The sequence below is a fragment of the Sciurus vulgaris genome (assembly GCF_902686455.1).
Source record: "Sciurus vulgaris genome assembly, chromosome: X".
NCBI classification, from domain to species: Eukaryota; Metazoa; Chordata; class Mammalia; order Rodentia; family Sciuridae; genus Sciurus; species Sciurus vulgaris.
Window position 1 is genome coordinate 112785610 of NC_136471.1, and position 16627 is coordinate 112802236.

At 34.1% G+C, this 16627-nt stretch overlaps 1 protein-coding gene across 2 annotated transcripts in view; it reads right to left on the reverse strand.

Moving 5' to 3' along the window:
- Positions 1-16627, reverse strand: part of IL1RAPL1 (interleukin 1 receptor accessory protein like 1) — a 1318779-nt gene that overhangs the window by 13034 nt on the left and 1289118 nt on the right. For both annotated transcript variants that reach the window (XM_079122889.1, XM_079122888.1), the window contains exon 9: positions 3582-3725. In XM_079122889.1, coding sequence (XP_078979015.1) covers positions 3582-3725 — 144 coding nt within the window. The remainder of the gene's footprint in view (positions 1-3581; positions 3726-16627) is intronic.

The following is a 16627-nucleotide window of genomic DNA, read 5'->3' on the forward strand; positions in this document are numbered from 1 at the left end:
AGCATGTGTACAAGGACATAAGGGGATGTGATTAAGATACAGAGGCTGCCTGGGTTTCTGAGAAGGGCACTCCGGGTCCCAGGGAGATGAAGGAGTTAACAGAAGCTTCTATGGTTTGAAGCAGAATCTGTGAAGAGAAAGGATTTGTGATCGTTTCCCCAGGGATGGTCTTGGGAAATGATTTTTTAGAGAAATCCTGCATACAACATGAGATTTGCCTGTTAAAGAGGCAATAGGTTAAGGAGGTGATTATATTTTTTAAGAGGGAGATGGGTTTCCATGTAGCAGAGTATTACGTTGCTAGAAATACAGGTGTGTCTGAAATTTCCAGTGGAATAGTCTGACCAACTGTGTGAAGCTTGTATCTGCAAATTACAGCAAAGATTTTGGCCTTGAGTAACCAGTACTCAGGCAGTCCAAAGAACTGGTAGGAGTATCTCAAATACGACAGATGGCATAGGCACCAGAGGCCTTTCCCCTTTATCAGAAAGCTGTATGTGAGTTCCCTAGAAATGAGTTTCTTGGGGGCAAAGGGAAATGGAAAATCTCAATTTAAAACTGAATGTTACCCCATAAGAAGCCAAATTTCAAACCAGAAGTGACAGTTATCTTGGGGTTGCAATGTTATGAGATTTTATTAATTAATTAATTAATTTATTTATTTTGCTATTGGTAGAAATGAGAACTTCAGACGCACTTTGGATACATTTAGATGACTAAAGAAATAAAGATTGTGAAATTTATATGTGCCTAACTCTTGTTAAGATATAGATTGTGGACTTACACATTATGGCTATTATTGTATTATGGTTCTAATGGAACAATGTCTTTTCTGGAAGTTCTATAAGTCAGGTTAGATGCAGCAGGATAGAGTTAAGAATGGGGTCCTACTCACCATTCCAGCTGGAAAGTGTCTACTTTTAATACAGGGAGGGCACACATGTCATTGCACTTGTAGTAATAATTCCTTCTCAAAAAAAAAATGGAAGTAGTTTTGGTGGTACATATCTGTAATCCCAGGAATTCAGGAGGCTGAGGCAGGAGGATTACAATTTATCCAGGCCCTAAGCAACTTAGTGGAACCCTGTCCCAAAATAAATAAAATAAAGTAAAATAAAATAAAAAAGGGCTGGGCCTGTAGCTAAGTGGTTAAATGCACTTGGGTTCAAAACCTGGTACAAAACCAGAAAAACAATTTGAAAAATCACTGCCGTGGCAGTCTTTGCTTTTCCCCTTCCTTTTAAGGGAATTATTTGTACATTAACCTTATGTAGATGATAGTTAATTTCATTATCTTAGTTTTCTTTGAGTCGAATGCATTCACAGTGTCATGTAAAGGAAAACTCTGCTGATCCCTGATAGTGTTCAACATGGCCCTAGGGACAGGGTTTTAACAAATTCTAAGGCATTTATTAGCAAAATTAGCTCTGAGAGATCCTTCTCATCTATTAGAATACTATTTGTTAGTGTCTGTTTGCTCTGTTTTTCTGCTTAAAACACTTTAGAAAACCTGAGAACTCAACAGCTTCAAAATAGCAGTGAAATCCAATAAGCAGGATCCCCAGAGGAAAGTTCAAATTATTGAAAGTTCAACTGCATATGATTCACATTTTTATTATATTCCATTATTTTTTACATTCAGAAAATGATGGATAAAAGCTACATTAAAAATTATGGATTGTGTAAAATCATTCAGACCATTAGGAACACAAACATATTCAAAATAGGGTTAATAGGTAAAGTAAGACTTGTTTACAATATCAGCTTTTATCCAATAACATCTACTGTGCAAATTGTACAAATGACAGGAGATCTTTAGATTATACTGAACACAAAATTTTAAAAGAAAAAATAGGATGGGGATTTAGTATTCGATAAAATAAGTCTATTTTCAAATCCCGCCTTGGCCACTTACAGTAATACTTGTATTATCAACTTGAGTAAGTTATTTAACCTCTGGAAGAGTCAGTTGCCTTATCAGTACAATGGAGATTATAATATTGACCTTAGAATTTTTGTGAGGCTTAGCAAGGATGATTGTAAGAATGTCTAACACCCTGCTTGGTATGCTCATCCAACAATTGCTCTGACATTGACAATTTTCTCACATCTCTTTGAAGCAGTAGCAAAGAAAACTAATAATTTATGTGAATAGGCAAAACAGTTAGAGAACAACTAGGCAAACCATCACTTAAAACAAACAAACAAACAAAACCACAGTTTTGCTGCAGCCCAGACTTCACCCTAATGGGAAAGGGAGAACAATAGGTTGCTCCTCTTCACAAGACTGACAACCTCCAGTTCTGCCTATGAATTTCTTTCAGAGGACCCTGCACAGCTTGCAACAAGGGAAATTGCTTAATTTTTCCTTTGTACTTTGAATGCAAAACTGAGAGTGAAAAATGTTTATAAATATGATAGAGAAGGCTTTATAATTTGCATTATTCATTGCCAATTTGTATTGCTTCCTATAGTGCATGTTTATCTTACGTTTTTCAATCGACCAAAAAAAGAAGGGGGAAACGATTGCTTAATTTCTCTAATGAGTGGTTTAGGGAGTTCAATTTTAAGAACTCCAAGTTTTTCTTAGAATTGTGAGAAATAGAGGAGGTCCAGTGGTCCATTTTCAGAATAAAGCCTTAATTGGATCCATTGTAATCATTTGATTACAGTCCTCCCCTTTGCTCACCCTAATTTTAAAATTATCCAATCTCACAGCCTGTACCCCTGAGCTCCTCCAGTCAGGGTGAGGGTCAGTGCCGCAAGAGGGATATAAGCAGGTGGACTGACCACCCAGGTGCTTGCTAGCTTGCTAGCCAGGTGCTGGTGGTATGCCCTCTAGCAGAAGTAAAGATGGCCTTGCCCACCCACTTTCGAGCATGTGTTTGATTTCTTGTGGTACCTCAGCATTTGTAACAGAATGTACACATATACCTGGCTGACCGAAAGCAAAGAATAATTATGATTTCCACAAAACAATATTTACTTCAATTTGAGTAAAAATGTTAGACGTGTTATTATGAAAACAATGTGCTTGTACACTTTTTTATCTGTTGGTCCACACTTAGAATAAAAATTAGCCTATCTAAATATAGCTAAATAAACAAGATTGGAAAGACTGCTGGATGAATGCTAAAACATTCAGTACAGTTTATTATACTGATCTGTTTTAACAGGAACAAATTGAGATTCACTTCAAACTCCTGGGCTACAGAACACAATTAAAGGAGACACTCCTTACCTATAGAAAAGTAAAGCTGGCCTTTCAGTACTGATTACAAGGTGAGAGAAAATGAACACTCTGGTGGCATTGCAATCAGTGTTTGTAATTTGTAAGCATGTTTGGAATACAATTCTAAAAAGGGTAGGTGTTGCTTTATAACTACCAGAGGAAAATAGCTACTGGCTTCAAAGCATCACACATATTTCAGTACAAATGATGAACTTATAACTGAACATGGAAAGATTATAAGATCTGCTGCCAGCAATTTTGCAGGTAACTTTTCTTTCCCTTCTATAAAATAAAGGCAGGGAAAATAATAATATTCAGAAACAACAATAAACGGTAAACTCATTCTTACCTCCATCTAGCTCCTCAGCTCCAAAATGATTCCTGTAGAAGAGCATGATTTCTATCTTGTAACATTTATAGATGGTCACCAAACAAACAAGTAGCAAGAGAATAGCACCAAGCCCTCCAGCAAGTTCAACTGTGTACATTAGCTCTGGAAAAAATAGCAATAGAGAATGATACAATTTTCACATCTAAAAACCAGGAATTCAATTTATTTCACATGTTTTTGGATGAGACCTGATGTGGGTTATGGGTTACCACTATCTCTTCCTTTTTTGCATGAGAATTTGACCTCTCCATAACTTTCAGCTGTTTCCTTGGTAACTGGATAAGGTGGTATGTGGTAACTATGTTGCTAAGTAACATTGCTTATGGTAAAAATGAACCTTGTTTGGTTGATTGCATTTGGACTGAGAGCATTATAACTATCTGATTGAAAACTATAATATTGGAATTGCCTGAGTGCAGTGACTTTTATGTATAAACATATCCCTTTGGAGATACTGTAAACTATGCTTTTGGAGATAAGAGAAATATTGGTTCCTGTGGATATGAAGCTTTTAAGCCAGGGTGGATTCTGCACTCACCCAATATGAATCTTGATACCTTTCACCTGGGAGTTGGGACCAAAGGAAATTGAGGTGTCAAATAGTGCAATGCCTGGAGGGCACTGTGGACTATTGCAGAGAGTGTCCAGAGGATTGCCTAATCAATGCTACCTGCTGACTTTGGCCAGGAGCAATGACTTCGGAACTACATCTTTCTGGACTTGAGTCCAGGCCCAGGAGGTGTACCATAATCTTGGAGGCTAAATGAGTACTTGTGTTTAAGAAGTAGGCCCCCTAGTGGATATCACAACAAAATATGTTTTTAATACTTTCCTTTCAGTAAACCTAATTGTTTTCTTTGCTTCCTGTTATACCAGGGATGTTACTACATTCTATCCGAAAGGGGAGTTTTCTTGACACTTGCTGTATTGATTGCTTCTATTACATAAATAATTATCAGAAAAATTTGCGTGTGAAATTTTTTTTCTCCTTTAGTGCTTATGAACATTATAACAAAATGAAGGTTTCTTATAAGTCGCCATGTACACATATTGAAACTAAATTTACCTATGTGTCTGTGTATTCATGTTGTTCTTGATCATTCTATTCTAAATGTTATTACTGGGAGGTAGCTATTTATTCCTGAGGCTGACTACTACCTCAAAAACTACTAGTTTCTTTAAGTGCCATTAAGTACTAATATTTCTGAAATGAAATATTAAAATAATGATGTTTTAGATTCTGAGAGAAATCACCAGTGGATAGGATATGTAATTTTGTAACACAGTTGATGTAGGCTTCGAGTGAAAACTTTCAATCTGTGGTAACACATATTCTTAGGTTACAGGATCACTCCTGAGCCAGGTGCAGTGGTGCATGCCTGTAATCCCAGCAGCTCGGGAGGCTGAGGCAGGAGGATCTTGAATTCAAAGCCAGTGTCGGCAACAGTGAGGTGCAAAGCAACTCGGTGAGACCCTGTCTATAAATAAAATACAAAAAGGGGCTGGGGATGTGGCTCAGTGGTTTAGTGCTCCTGAGTTCAATCCCTGGTACCCCCACCAAAAAAATCACTCCCGAGCTCTTACAAATGGAGTGAAACCATGCTTGGAACACTAGAGTATCAGTGGAAACTAATCTTAAAAGTGTACACATTGTATTTTCATAAGAACATTGGATGTCTGTGTTTGCAAGCGATAGCACTTTTCCTGTAACAATTACAGAAAAAAAACCTTAGTCCTATTTCTTATGATTTAGGCCTTTATTCCTAATTCAACAGTTTAATAGACTAAATGCATACAATTACTATTTAACAAGTGTATTTTCTCTATTTAGAAAAATTAAATGGGAAATAGAAGAAAATATTTTATGAAAAAGCCTGGACTTCATGAATTTAAGGAAGAAACAGTAAAGTGAGGAATTAAATATTTTAGAGTCCAAGTAAATTAATATGAAGTGTGGAAGAATGAGATGACTATCTATTGACCCTTGTGAGAAACACACAAGATCCTACTGCAAAGGTACCAGGAACAAAATAAAAAACACTCTTTAGAATAATGTTTCACTCCTATGATGTGAACAGAAAGGATAAGTCGGTAGATAATACTGTGGGGTGCATTGGTTCTCTTAGGATATGAGTTAAACTTCACCATATACAGAATCTTCATAGAACAGGAACTTACACCCAGAGGTAGTTTATACACCAGAAAAATGTAATTTAAAACACACTGCATATTATAGAAGAGATAAGTATTTAGACAATGGCTTTTTCTTTCTTTGCATGCTAGGGATCAATCCCAGGACCTCCTGCATGCAAGGCTACCACTTTACCACTGAGTTACACTCCCAGCCCACACTATAGCTTTTTTAAAAGATTCATTCTATTTTCTAATTTACTATATTAAATACTTACAATTTAAAACTCTAAAGTTACTTGCATAAAAAAGCAGAAAAATAATCAAGATCACTTAACTTTCATTTCCAAACACTGCTAGTGAGAATACACAATGGTATTATTACACTGGAATATTTGGGGTAAGTTTCTACTAAAATATAATTTTGCCCTATGCATATCAATTACACTCCATGGTATTTACCCAAGAGAAATGTAAGTTAAATATCTCCAAGACTTGTACAAGAATGTTCAGAATAGTCTTACTCATTGTAGCCACAACCATAAACATTCCAAAAGTCCACTAACAGGAGATGATACATAAACTATTGTATGTCCATGGGAGAAAATATACTCAGTAATAAAAGAGTAAAGTACTGATATATATAACATGCATGAATCTTGGAAAATTATGTTCAGTGAAGGAAGTCAGATACAAAGTGTTATCTACTGTTTGATTTTACTTCAAGTTCAAGAACAGAACAATATAATCCATAGTGATAGAAATCAGAACCAACACGGTTTGGGGATGGATGAAGGGAAAATTTATTGGAAAGGGGTAAGAAGGAACTTTGGGGGGTAAAGGAAATAGTCTGTATCTTTTTGCATGTGGATACACAATTGTATGCATTTATCACAACTCATTCAACTGAACACCTAAGAGCTATGAATTTTATCTTTTTCAAATCATACTTCAATTCTTACTACTTTCGTTTTTTTAATAAAAAGTCATTGTAAGTTCTGACCCAAGGTCTATCTGGGAAGAAACTCAAAAGAAATAATGGAGTCAGAACAGCTGTTCTGCTGTAGATAATTGCCCAGGCAGGGAATGACTCCTCTATAGTGCCCCTAAGCATACCCTTTGCATCTGGAGGCATGGAACCAGGCCTAGGCATGAAGCATACCTTAAGTGCCCATATTTAGTCAAATAGCTTTGGAGACAAACAAAAACTATGCCCCAAACATAATCCTAACAATCTAATAAACAGAACTCTCATTTTCTTCAAATGGAGTTCATAATACTGGTCTCCATACACTTTATTTTTAATTTTTAGAAATTGAATATGAATAAATTAGAGAAAAAATGTATGAATGTAAGTTCTTATTGTTTAGAGAATTGCTCATACATGAGTTCTTCCCATTGCTAGATGTCATGAGCCATTCAAAAAATTATACCTACTACCTTGAATATTTTATTTATTTAGCCCATCAATAATGTTTGAAATGTAGTAAGAGAATAAGGTTGCTGTTACTTAGCAATTATAGAAACAGTCCTGTGTCACTTAATGAGCAATAAGCAAGAATAACCCTTCTGAGCCACAGATAGTAATTTACTAAAAATAGGAATATGAAAAACTGGTCCAAAGGAAAAGCATTTAAAAGGAGCTAACTTATCTGAGCACATGATAGAATCTCAGATGCCCCACTTCCACTCTATATTATTACATACAAAAACATGGTATTCATATACTATCCTTATAAAAAGGCCAGGAAGGAAACTTTGTCATTTCCCACAGTGCACACAACAGTGCCTGCTCCTCAGTTACTTCATATTTTATGTTAATATACTATGTATGTATACATATTATAAATGTGTGCAGATTAACATATTTTCCATTTTATTTGTTAGTCACATTGATTTATACAGTATGTGTAAGTGTTGATTCTCAAAAAGAAAATGGTGTATTAGATTTAGTCTCCACATTCTTCTGCTCCAAGCTGGATACATTCATTAATAAGAGAACCAACTATTATTGCTTATCCTTGGGTCAGGACAAAAGTATTAGGGGTTAAATTCTGTCACAGTTAAGAGAAATTATTTGGGCCCACTGCTACATTTTATCTTTACATTAAAATGTGAATGTGAATACTGTTGCCCCAGCAAATGTCATTTTCCCTTTGAAATGGAATCTGTTTTTCAGCTCTAGTTCAAGTTGCCTGGAGTGGCAGTATTTAAAAAATAAAAAGATTCCATTTCAGCACAATTCAACATCTGAGGATGGAAAGAGAAAGTGCAGACCTTTAAAAATCTGTTTAGCCTTTGTGTTATTTTGTTAAAATGATAGACTCTACCCCCTTTAAGGGACTGAGACTGAATATTGAAAATTGTAGAGCAAAATCAGTAGGCAAAACCTAAGGGAAACTGGCATTCGGTTAAACACAACAAATGAACAAGTGCCAAAGAGTTACATTTAAGGGCACCAGCAGTCATTTAGTTACAGGCAATTAACAATAGTCCTTGGAAAGCTCCAGTATAGGCTAAGGGAAAACACATTGATTATTGCTGCAGTGGTAGACTACTTTCGAAATAAATTGCTTCAATTTAAAACTAGATTTGCTACAAGCATTTTGAGCAATGACTACAATTTTTTTCTTATCAAGACAGTTGGAGCAAGCAACCCTTTAAAAGAAACAGCTAATTAAAATAAAGTGCATGCCATCTCTTAGAATATTGTATTACATTGCAAATAATAAATGCATTTGGTTTACACTAATCTGGCTGTAATTACCTAGTATAGTTTGGGATCCTATTTTTTATTGGCTTAGGTCTGGTGTTATTGTTTGTAAACTTTTTCTGCTAGAAACGTTCGAAGAAGCAAATATTTTAAACAAAGTAAATAAAACATAATGTGTGTTCATGAACTCACTTGAAGATTTTATTTTATTTTATTGTATTAAGGATTGAACCCAGAATACTTTATCCCTGAGCCACATCCCCAGTTCTTCTTATTTTTGTTTAATTTTGAGACAGGGTCTCACTAAGTTGCTAAGAGTCTCAATAACTTATTGAGGTTTGTCTTGAATTTGTGATCCTCCTGCCTCAGCCTCCTGAGTTGCTGGGATTATAGGCCTATGGCACAGTGTCTGGCTGCAGTTTTCATTTTGTATCACTATTCTTTGAATGCTCTCTCCCCACCAACTCTCTCTCTCTCTCTCTCTCTCTCTCTCTCTCTATATATATATATATATATATATATGTAAATATATATTTCAATGTATATATATGTAAGTATATATTTACATATATATTTTATTATATATATAAAATATATATTTACATATATATTTCAATGTATAATTGATTTTAGGTGGCTTATTCTTAAATAGTTCATCCTAAAATTGGTTCATTCTTTATATAAAGTCCTTTGAAATGTTCTGTCCTGATTTATATGCAGTAAAATTCAACTTAGTGGAGGAAATTCATGATAGACACTATAATGATTCCAGTTTATTCATTAGCCTCACCAAGTACATTTTTTCTTCTCTCATTGTGTTATATAGAGCTAAAGTTTATAAGGATTTATCCATCCTCATAAATTCATATGCATATTTATTTCTCTGGAGCAGTATAACTTATTTGTTCCTGGCAGGAGGATAATTATGCTCAGCCTACAAAGATATTCAACTCAATTCTACAATACATCAGTGCAATTTAGAAGCAGTTATAATCTGGTGGGGGGGTAACACATTAAGCAACTGAATTGCTGTTCACATAATATCAGGAAAATGTTTGGAGAAGATATAAACCGGTATATAAGGATAGCAGTTATGTTCTTGCAAAAGTTTTTTTAGAACAAGGCAAGGAATATAAAAAGTAGAGTAATGAAAATGAAAATAGCCCCTGAATGAAACAGCTTGATCTATAACCAAACATTTGGACAAAAGATTACCTTCAAAGTAGTATAGTTTGCCATTTTGGGAACTGATTTTCAGCCAAATCATCAAATTAACTTTTACTTGCTGCCAATCAAGAGTGCAAATATGGTCATTGGCTAGGACCCATAAGTAGGGCTTAGGTTAGACTAAGGTCCCAGAAGCCTTTGCAACTTAATTGTTATATGTTACTGAACCATTAAAAATGAAAAACAAAACAAAAAACTAGAGAGAAAAATGTACTATCATCTAGAGCAGGAATGTGTTTTTCCTCTTCCAAACCAGATAAGAAGGGTGTTAAGCTGGGAATATTTTCCCTTGAAGTAAGGAACTTTCATAAATGGTATGTTTCAAAAAATGAATTAAAATGAATAATGGCAGTATTTGGAAAAAAAAGCATTAATCCATAAATTCATATTAGTTATAAACAAATAAAAAGGGAATGCTCTCTCTAGAATGCTGACTAATAAATACACAAGAAATGATAGAGTTAGAAATCATCATTTTTCAGTCATCATAATAACAATTGATTCACACCAGAATGATCATCTGATGTTAAAATTATTGGGTGAAAAAAATTATCGGGTGAAAGTTTGGTGAGGCAGAATATTCACACTGTCTCAAATACCTCCCTGCTGATTATTTATTAATGACTAAGGTGAAATTAGGCACCATCTTACAGAACTGACCAAAGTTAACATCACTAGTAATGGGACAAAGTGATATTACTTGTCCCCTGGTGTAATGTAAGAAGAAGGCATATCACCCATGTATTATTCTAGCCAGAAACACATAAACATTTAAAACATTAGGAATTGTCAGGCCAACCTAAACTGAGGGAATTAAATTAAAATCACCTGGCTTCTACTCTTCAAAAATGTGTTTTGAAAGATAAAAGAAAATTTAAGGAGCTATCCCAGGTTAAAAGGAGACTAAAGAGACTTGACAACTAAATGTAATGTATAATTCTGGTTGGGAACTATGATATAAAGAGCATCTATTGAAACAATTTCTGAAATCTGAATATATACTATATATTAGACATTAACATTTTATCATTTTCGATATTCCTGATTTTGATACATGTACTCTGATTATGTCAGAAAATACCCTTGTTTTTAGATTTGCACTGAAGAATTCAGTCATAATGTCTACAATTTACTCTCATGTGGTTCAACAATATGTGCTAAAAATTTGCATACATAGTAGGTCTTTTTGTCTACCCAAATATATGAAAACACATAAGGTAAAAGGGGAAAACAGTTGCTAAGTAGTGACTATAGGTGGAGAATATGTATGGAAATTTATTGTAGCAGTCTTACAATTTTACATGAGCATTTGCAGTTTTTCATTACAAAGAAAAAAAATAAAAGAGAGGTCAAATGATAATCTCACAGTATAATAATTGTTATTGTAAATAAAATGCATTTTGGGTTGATTTCCTTTGGATTAAAATTGTATCATTTAATAGCTATTTTAATCTGATCTGTACAAAGCCTTCAATTTAATCTTTATCAAATATGTATTCACCTTGGGATTTTCTACAGTAACTATTAGCTGATTTACATCACCCATGAAAGAAAATTGGAACATTTTATATTGGCATTTAAGTTTCCTCATTCTTTTAATTGAAGCAATGAACTAACTTCCAGCCAAAATCATTGCTCCCACATGAAATTTTTTTTTTTTTTTTTTGGTTTCAGGGATTGAACCCAGGGGTGTTTAACCCCTGAGCCACATCACCTGACCTTTTTATTTTGAGACAGGGTCTGACCAAGTTGCTTAGGGCCTTGCTAAATTGCTGAGGCTGGCCTCAAACTTGCAATCCTCCTGCCTCATCCTCCAGAACTACCAGGATTACAGGTGTGCACCACTGCCAGCAGGCATGAATTGATTTTGATGTATTTTTCTGATTCTGTACCAACCCAGAACCTTTCCTTTCCATTTATCAAAACTCTACCAATCTTGCAAGGGAAGGCTAAAATCTGCACTTTCAATGAATTTTTCCTTGCTTAATTAATTTGTCTTCCTTAAAACATGTATTTCCGGTTGCTTTTTTCATGACTTTCTCAATTTCATATTAACAGAGTTAGTTTGGGCTATGGTTTTCCATTATAAACAACTGCCTTATCTTAGGATCTTTGTTCTGGTCCTTCCTTCTGAGTGGGAGTGTACCCTACCCACAGATTTCCGTATGCCCTTCTCTTTGCTTCTTAAGTCTTTGCTCAGATAGCACCTTCTTAATTTGGCTGTCTACTCATTCCAAAGCACAAACCCATGGATGCAAGTGCGCCCACTTCTCTTTATTTTTTCCTATAGTATCTATCACCATATAATATGATATTTAGTTTGCATATTACTAACCTTATTATTGATTATTGTCTGTCTTCCATTGCTATTTAAATTCTACAAGGGTGAGGGTGTTTTGTTGTTATAATTGTTGTTTTTTTTTGTTTATTGTCTATTTTTTTAAAAATTTCACTGATTATCCCAAGTGCCTGCCTTGAACACTATCTGGCACACTGTAGTTACTGAATGATTATTTGTTGAGTAAATAAAAGACTAGATGATTAAGAACAATTTTCAACAATTTTCCAATTTCAGAAATTCATTATGTAATATCAATATTTCTGAATCATTTTTCTAGTGAATGTGACACAAGGTTCAAGCAACTGATGAGGTCTAATTATTAATATCCTCCCCATTAAGTTGGTAATAAAACTTAATTATATGGAAAAATGGTTTACTTATAGATTTAAAAATTGTCTTTCAGAAATCCAATGATGATATAGTCTTTTATAGACATACAGAACTAAGAAACTTTGTATTCACTTGACATTTGAAAATCAATCATGCACTGCTTCACATCTTTGATATTGCTATGCAACTTGTGTGAGTGCGTGTGTGTATGTGTGTGCACACACTTAGGATGGAACCCAGGACCTAGCAGATTCTAACTAAGCAAGCACTGTACCACTGAATTATATCCCCAACCCCTAACTTTTCTTTTTCATTCATTCATTTTCTCTTTATTTAATAAGTTTATTTTATTATTATTATTTTTTTTTTTGCATGCTGGGAATCAAACCCAGGGCCTTGTGCTTGCAAGGCAAGCACTTTACTGACTGAGCCATATCCCCAGCCCTATTTAATAAGTTTTAATGATAAAGTTCTAGAGATAAAGTTTTAGATGAAATGTGCTTAATGCCTTAAAAGAGCTCATGTCTAGATAGAGTCAGACGTAAGCATATATTTAATAACAAAATTATAAAAGTATTTATTGAGCTTTAAGTTGTCACTGTGTTAGACCTCTTTTATAGGGGCATAAGAAATGCTACATGTATCATTATCATGAGTCAGGTGGAGCAACTCACTTGGAGTGTGTTTCGTTTATGCTTGTCTGGTTTCATTGGGGTGTTTCAAGAATAGGAATCAGGTACTGAGTGGCATAGTACAGGAGTGCCTACAAATGTTTTTGGCAAGTACATTGGTCTATAGCACTAATAAATCAAATATGTGGTATGATAGATAGTGGTAGGCAAAATCATGTTTTGATTTCTCTGCTAATATAGGTTATTTATCATTTTTTCCTTTTAAAATCAAATACCATTTTCCTTTTCACTACATATTTGTTGGGGGATTCACATACCAGTTTAGCCAGTTTCCAAATCAGAACAATAGGACCATGATTCCCCCTTGGAGAAATTTGGCATATATTTTCCAAATGTACAGTGTGGAGTTCCTAATACAGAGAGAGCTTTATTGCTGAAAACTTCCCCTTCAGACTGTAAAGAAAGTGTTGAAATTTCTCTAAAGAGTATAACACAGGACATATGCATAGCTTTATATATGTATACATGCATGTAGCCATACAATGGATTAAGATGGGGCTCCTTATTCTTAGATCTTATATGATTAAGTATGATGGGGAGAATTCAGACAAAGAAGAAAGATACTGCTATGGTGAAGAACAAGAAGGGCCTCGGGTGACCAGCTTTGAAGAGAGGGTGGGTTATTGTATATCAAGGTGTCAAACTTCACTGATGTCTGAAAGAAAATATCTTAAAAGAAAAAGCATTTGCTTTCCCTCTACTCAGAATTTCCTTCTTAACATGTCATACAAATAGACAGGCACGGATGGAATGTTACAAAACATCTCTTGAAAGAAAATTGTCAGAGTGAAGGTGGCATTGCCATTTCACTCCTTTTTGTTAAAGGAATGCAGTGTTTATCCTGAAAGCCATCCTCCACCAGAGGATATAGTGTCACAGTTAGAATAATTTGTTCTTCCATTGGGAATACTTTAGGTTGTTCATAGAACCCAGAATATCTGTAACATTTAGATAACCAATAGGAGATATGTTGTGTACAGAAATATTAAACACTTTTAAAAACTTGGTATAATGATTTGTAATATACTCGACTGATGAAAATAAATTTATAAAATATTGTACAGAAGTAAAAACTTAATGCACTAAAATATACAAAATGGAAAGCATTAATAAACTTCAGAGTCTCATGTTATTATTTTAATTTTCTTCCTTTAAAGGGTTTAATGTATTTCCTAATTATTGAACAAATTAGAATAAAATGTGTTTGGCAAAAGCATTAGTAATAGTTTCTCTCTTGAGACAAGTTTCATTCAAAATCTTGGTGATTCCAGAGTTAGAAACTATTAAGGCAAACTTAATAATCAAACCATATGCTGGATCATTTCTCCCAATGGGAGTAACGGAAAAAAAATATTTATTTTCTTTCTCTCTTGAATGCTTTTGATCACTTTGTTTTCTGAATACATAAACATATTGAGGAAAATGGTAGAAAATTGGTCTTTCTCATTTTTTAAGGAAATTCAAGAATTTATTAAGTGGTAGAACACTTGCCTAGCACGTGTGAGGCATTGAGTTAGATCCTTGGCACCAAATAAAAAAAATGAATAAGTTAAAAGTAAAAAAAATCTATGATGCAAGGTCAAATGATTTCTGTGATACACAGATGCTAATTCACAATAAATGGGGGGCTAGGGAAGAATAGATGTACTTAGAGGGGTGTGAAGGGAGAGAACGGAGTATGGGGTAGGAAGGATAATAGAATGAATCAGACATTATTACCCTATGCACATATTATGATTACACAACCAGTGTGATTCTATATCATGTACAACCAGAAGAATGAGAAGTTATACTCCATTTGTGTATGATGTGTCAAAACGCATTCTACTGTCATGTGTAACTAATTAGAACAAATAAAACATCTATAATGAAAGGGGCATATTTGGAAATAACCTGTAGCAGAACATAACATTACTTAATTCCATCTAAAGAGTAAGAAAGAGCTCTTTATGCCAAAGCTGAGAACAAATGTGTTTGCTCGTATAGTTTAGTGGTGTCTGTAGTTGGGATACATGAGGGCCTATCCTTGATAAATAATTCCCTTTTATGAAAATAGTAATAACGTGGCTATGGGTCACAAATAATAGGCCATTATCTTATCATCTTACTCTATGCCTTGATTTTTGGTCCAAGAATATCAGCAGCGGTTTGTGAAAAATCTTTGTAGAAGTGAGGTGTCCATTAAAATGTAATGTTTTCTAACATAGTTAGAAAGTGGGAGTAAGAGTGAACATTCAATCAAACAGGTTTCAGTATAGTTTAAAAATACATAAAGACCTGGATTTCTTTAGCAAAAATGATAGTAAGCATTTTTCCAGTAGGCATTTAAAAATATTCATTAACTGTACCAAAACATTTATTTTTTTCTTGTCATTTTTTCTGACTATAAAATATACTTATTATTTGAAAAAGTTATAGGGATGATAAGAAGAAATTGAATCATACCACCCTTAGCTAACAATTGCTATTAAGTCACAAAATTTTATGCACCACCTTCTATCACTTTCCAATGCATTCTTTTTATGAATTTAAATATTAGTACTATGAAATAGCTTATTTTTGCCTTTTATTCTGGAAAGTTTGCAATGGAGATGTTCAAGGTAGTTTGTAAGATGTGTTCTGCTAACAGCCTTCTTGGTAATCACCTGAGCCTAATTATTTATTTACTTGTCTGTTTATCTAAGCATCACTTAAATACATCTGGTTCAGCAAGGCAAGTACAGAAGGAACATTTTAGCACCACTAATGAGCTTTTAAAAAATCATTTTTGGCAAGATTTTATGAATACTCACACAATAAGTAGGTTAAAACAATCTGATTTTAGAGAAAGTGTGGATTTCAATTTTTAGTGAGACTAATTGCATTGTTTTAATGATGTGGAAAGCAAACTGGTATGTGATTGACTCAATAGTTGAAAATATTTTGATGTTATCAATTTTTATGTGACTACTAAGTTGCCACTGACAGCAATCTATCAAGAAGACAATCAAATAGAATTTTATTGTGATATCTTTAATGTATTCCTTTAAGTTACTTTTAATGCTCAGGTATTTAAGTAATATAGACAGGTTTGTTCATTTGGGGAGAATCAGAAATGCATTCAAGGAGTTGTGAGTCATTACCTTGATCTGTGGGATAGTATAAATGAATTTTCAAGTTGTACTCATTTTATATTACATACTAGAATTAGAATTTCAAACTGATTTAAGCAGGCAATTTATGTTTTATTCTTTCAGGCTTTAATAATGACCTCTTCCATTTTAGTTGCATGAATTTGGAAACCATTACAAGTCAGTACTTTGAACTGCAGTCACATATCATAAGGAATTGTAATTTCTATTTTGCAGTTATAGGAACTAAAGATCTGATGCAACTTTAAAAACACTTTAAACATAAGAAATCTCTGAGAAGAGCAGCCACTTTCATTTACTTTCAGAATTGGCAACATGGGGCACAATGTCTCAAAGCTCCAAGAATCTGTAAAATCTGACAAATGGCCTAATATATATGATTAGTCACTCAGTGTTTAATAAGTTCTTTCAAGATTCCTACACTGGGGATTAGAAGCGAT